We start from the raw sequence: 3,906 nt of genomic DNA, 5'->3' as shown, positions 1-3,906 counted from the left end.
TTTGCTTCCATGGGCGTTCTTGAGGAGGAGCCGTGGCCGGCTTTCCATCTCAGGCGCGGCGATGTCGAAGGTCGTCTCGATCGCCCGGTGGTCCGACCCGTGGTCCGTCTCGTGCAGGCCGCATCGTACCACCGTTCTTGCTAGCTCTTCGGACGCGAGGGATAGGTCGATCGTCGTTGCCGCATCGTTCTTCTCCCACGTCTTCGTGCCACGCGGAAGGAGGCTGCGGAGCGAGTACTCGCTCATTAGATCGATGATCGGGTCCGCCTCGCCCTGCCGGCCCTCCGACACATCGTCACCTCCCCACAGGTAGTCGTGGCAGTTGAAGTCTCCTACCAGAACCACGTCCACCCTCTCCCCTGTTCCTCCTCGGACATTCGTGATAGCTTGTCTCAGCAGGTCGCACGCCTGCCGCAGCATCTCCGGCCTCTGCACCGGCACGTACACCGACGCCACTATCAGTCTTCGATCCGGAAGCCGGACGATGGCCGCAGTGATATCCGAGGACGCTATCGGCACTGTTCGCCTCTACTTCTCTGTTACCCAAACAAACTTCTTAATCCCATCTCCTTGTCCTCCATCCGTCGGCACCATCCGTCCACTGTTATGTCCCATCGGAACAGTAATGACCTTACCTTTCTATCCTCCGCGCCCATGGCTCCTGCACCGCTATGGCCGTGAAGTCGCGCAACGCCTCGTCATTCATCAGACTTTCGTGCACTGCAGCCTGTTTCCTCACGTTTGAGCTGAAGGATCTGGACCTTCCTACTCATGGGAACGCGGGTACAGCTTCGGACAGTTCTTGCTGAACGACTCGTGCGGTCCGCCACAAGGCACACATGTCACGATCGTCTCACGGCACTCAGAGTGGTGATGGCCTACCTTGGCGCATCGTCCACACACCCGGGGGTTTACGCACTGGTACGCCTTGTGCTTCGTGATCTGCTGGCAGTTGTAGCACTGCTGGGGGCGCGGCCGCCGTTCAAACGCCATCGTCGTGCCGGACTCTCCTCCAACGTGGAAGAAGCCCTCGGAGATCAGTCTACGCGCATCACCGGCCTTGGTCACGAACACGACCATGGACCCATACGCCTTGGGCATATCTTTCTTGCTAAGCCAGGAAATCTTGGCAACCGTGGTCTCGTTTTCTCGGCTAAGTGCCTCCGCCGCTTCAGCCCTGACATTGCCCTTCTCATCCAGGATCTCAGTTCGCTTTACATTATCTACCTTCACGGGGTAGAGCTCGTCTCGTAGCACGCGTGTTCCGGAGCCGAAGCTCTTTTCCACAATCTGCTTGACAAGCTTATGCTCTGCATCGTCGCGACAAATGATCCGGATCCTATCCGCGTTCCTTGGGTCTACCGTGACGGCCAGACACCGCCAGCTACCCTGTCCGTCCAACGCGCGCATCTCCTTTTCCACCGCAGCCCGGATCCGGCCTGGGTTGAGCTTGTCGCTGCCTTCTTCAACTCTTGATGTATCGATCGTACAGAAGGGGTCGCTGCGGCTCGGCAGCGTCGCGTTGCCCGCCGTGGCTACCCGCGAGTCGCGACCTTGCCCACCTAAGCCGCTTCGCGCGACGTCCGCGTAGGACACACTTGGGCTGTTCCGCGTCGCAGCAACTGTTGCGAGTGCTTCGAGGTTTTCGTTCGTCTTGGCGCTTTCGTCCTCCACGCGTTCTTTCATCGCTTGCAGCTCTCCTTTGACGGCCTGTAGCTCGCTCTTGACTGTTTGCAGCTCCGAAGTGACCACGCGAAGCTCTGCCTCAACGTTTTTATTCCGTGCTTCCGACTTCTTCCACGCATCGAACATGATCTTGACCGCTGTGTGTAGCTCTTTGACCTGCTTGCCCATCGTCAGGAGCAGCCTTTTGTCGTCATCCTCTATGGGTTTCGCGCGTTCCTTGGCCAGGGTTGTGGCTCGCTTGGTCGTCGTCCGCCGGCCACCACCAGCAACCTCCGTCGCTCCGTCGGTCGCATTGTCGATTATCTCTTGATGAGTCTGGTTCAGTTGGGCTTTCGCGGATGGCTTTCGCACCCTTCGTGATGGCAGGTCCTCGTCGCTCGCTGCCACCGCCTCCCTCGCAACGGTGATGGACGTCGAATCTAGCTCGAGATCCATCGCGTCGGGACGTGCGCAGAGACGCCACGCGGTAGATCGTGCTAGTGCCACGTAGCGCGTTTCGGAGCTTCTCGACAGCGCTCAACCCAACAACGTCGAATGATTCTTCACACAATCAAATATCGAAAATTCCCCAATCCTCTGATCAATACTACAGTAGAAGTCGAATTTGGTTTCCCTTAAGCTCCTATAGCTGCACTTCGTACAGCGTACGCTGTAGCCTGTAAGGCATCGCAAGCGCATTGCGGCGCCGCTAACTTGAACTTAAAATTATGCCTCAAATTTCCCTGCGGCATGGCAGAGGCCAACATGCAAGCAACCCCTTGCTAAGAATCATTGAGGAAGAACTACTCTAAATCATTGTTTCAACCACCCTTCTTTCAATGCGTGCCACAGATGCAAATTTCGAGTGTCCTTGAGTCGCGTTCAGCAGGTAATTGTTGTTCAGGAAAGAGAGTCCGTGGTCGAGTGGAAATCCGCCATACAACGAATCGCACTACTTACAAAACGAAGTATCCCACCGCCTCTGAGCTGGGCTCATTCCCAACATGAATTGCACTGACGACCATCCCTCTTTGCAGAATTTCAGCATCGTTGCCCACTGTGCCATTGGCCTCAATCCTCGATGAGTCGCTGCCCACTGCCCTAACTACGTCATTCAGCCCCTTATTGACTTATACTCAAGACAGACAATAGACCGCAAGGATGTCAAGCACATGAACACTTATCAGACTCGGTCTTTTCATATCTAGAAGTGACGCTCCAGTTTCTAACTCTTTTCATAACAACCGTGCAAGTATCTGGTAGAAGGCACTGCCCGCCTTGTCAGTGACGGGTCCCATCAGAGCAAACCTTAACTCTGGGAAGCGAAAAGCCGGGTCCACTCTTGAGTGAACTCATCTCGAGCAGCTGAGTGCGCGTTATTACTCCGTATAACATTTTTGAGCTCTTAGACAAGCCTCCCTTGAAGCCAGGTGATCAAACTCCTACTTTCCAATAACAAGAGGAAAACGCTCATGCGGGGTGGCAGGATGCAAAGCTTATCTCATCCTCTCATTCCTATGCGAGATGTCTTCTTCAACAGGAGGCACACGAGCCAGCCATAAAATAACTCAAAGTAGCAGCGAATTCATGTCGCATGGCCTGATTCCACATTCGAGTGCATGATGTCCGTCAGGTCACGCAAGCCGCAGTTTGGGGGAAACAGTATCAATGCAGGCCTCTCAGCAATTGGTAGCAGATCAGGTGCAGGCTCTCGCTGAAAATAGTTTGCGACAATTCCAAGATTACTATAGCAACTCCACGTATGCACATATCAAGAGCAAGTGCCACGGTATCCAGCACCCCTCTCCCATTGTTGGTAACCATTGATGTACCCATAAAGCTTACACGCAGTGAAGAAGTCGTCACCACTGATCACGTTGCCGGGCTTCTGTATGCACTTGACGCCGTCAAAGGTAGCCTGTTGGTATTCTTAGCCTTTGAAGTCACGTCAAGTGATTAGAGATACTCACTACCGATCCCCAGCGCTCCTCACAGACCGCCTTCGTCCAATCATTTCTAGGAATCCATCCTTCTGCGGTCAAAAGGCAGCAATTATGACTGCTGTGGTCCTTGCTATTGGTGGATTTCGTCAGCCCTCGTCATTCTGTAGAAGGTAAGGGGCCATAGAGCGAGTATGCTCACCTTTGAGCTCCTTGGATGAGCAGAAATGCAAGGGCGAAGGTCTTGAAAACGGCGGCCATTGTAGCTTGATGTCTAACGTTTGCCTACGGGAAAGGAGTG

At 54.4% G+C, this 3,906-nt stretch overlaps 1 protein-coding gene across 1 annotated transcript; it reads right to left on the bottom strand.

Moving 5' to 3' along the window:
• Nucleotides 1–3,436: 3,436 nt before the first annotated feature.
• On the bottom strand, nt 3,437–3,866 carry BDZ83DRAFT_759162 (uncharacterized protein; the record flags this gene model as incomplete). Its single annotated transcript, XM_060515139.1, has 3 exons — nt 3,437–3,583; nt 3,636–3,738; nt 3,808–3,866. 3 exons carry the CDS (start codon nt 3,864–3,866, stop codon nt 3,437–3,439), a joined length of 309 nt encoding a protein of 102 aa, XP_060357007.1.
• Nucleotides 3,867–3,906: the final 40 nt, after the last annotated feature.

The sequence above is a fragment of the Colletotrichum acutatum genome (genome assembly GCF_030867785.1).
Source record: "Colletotrichum acutatum strain CBS 112980 chromosome Unknown BDZ83scaffold_367, whole genome shotgun sequence".
Lineage (NCBI taxonomy): Eukaryota > Fungi > Ascomycota > Sordariomycetes > Glomerellales > Glomerellaceae > Colletotrichum > Colletotrichum acutatum.
Note: the sequence above shows the minus strand (reverse complement) of the source record. Positions and strands in the feature narration are given on the sequence as shown.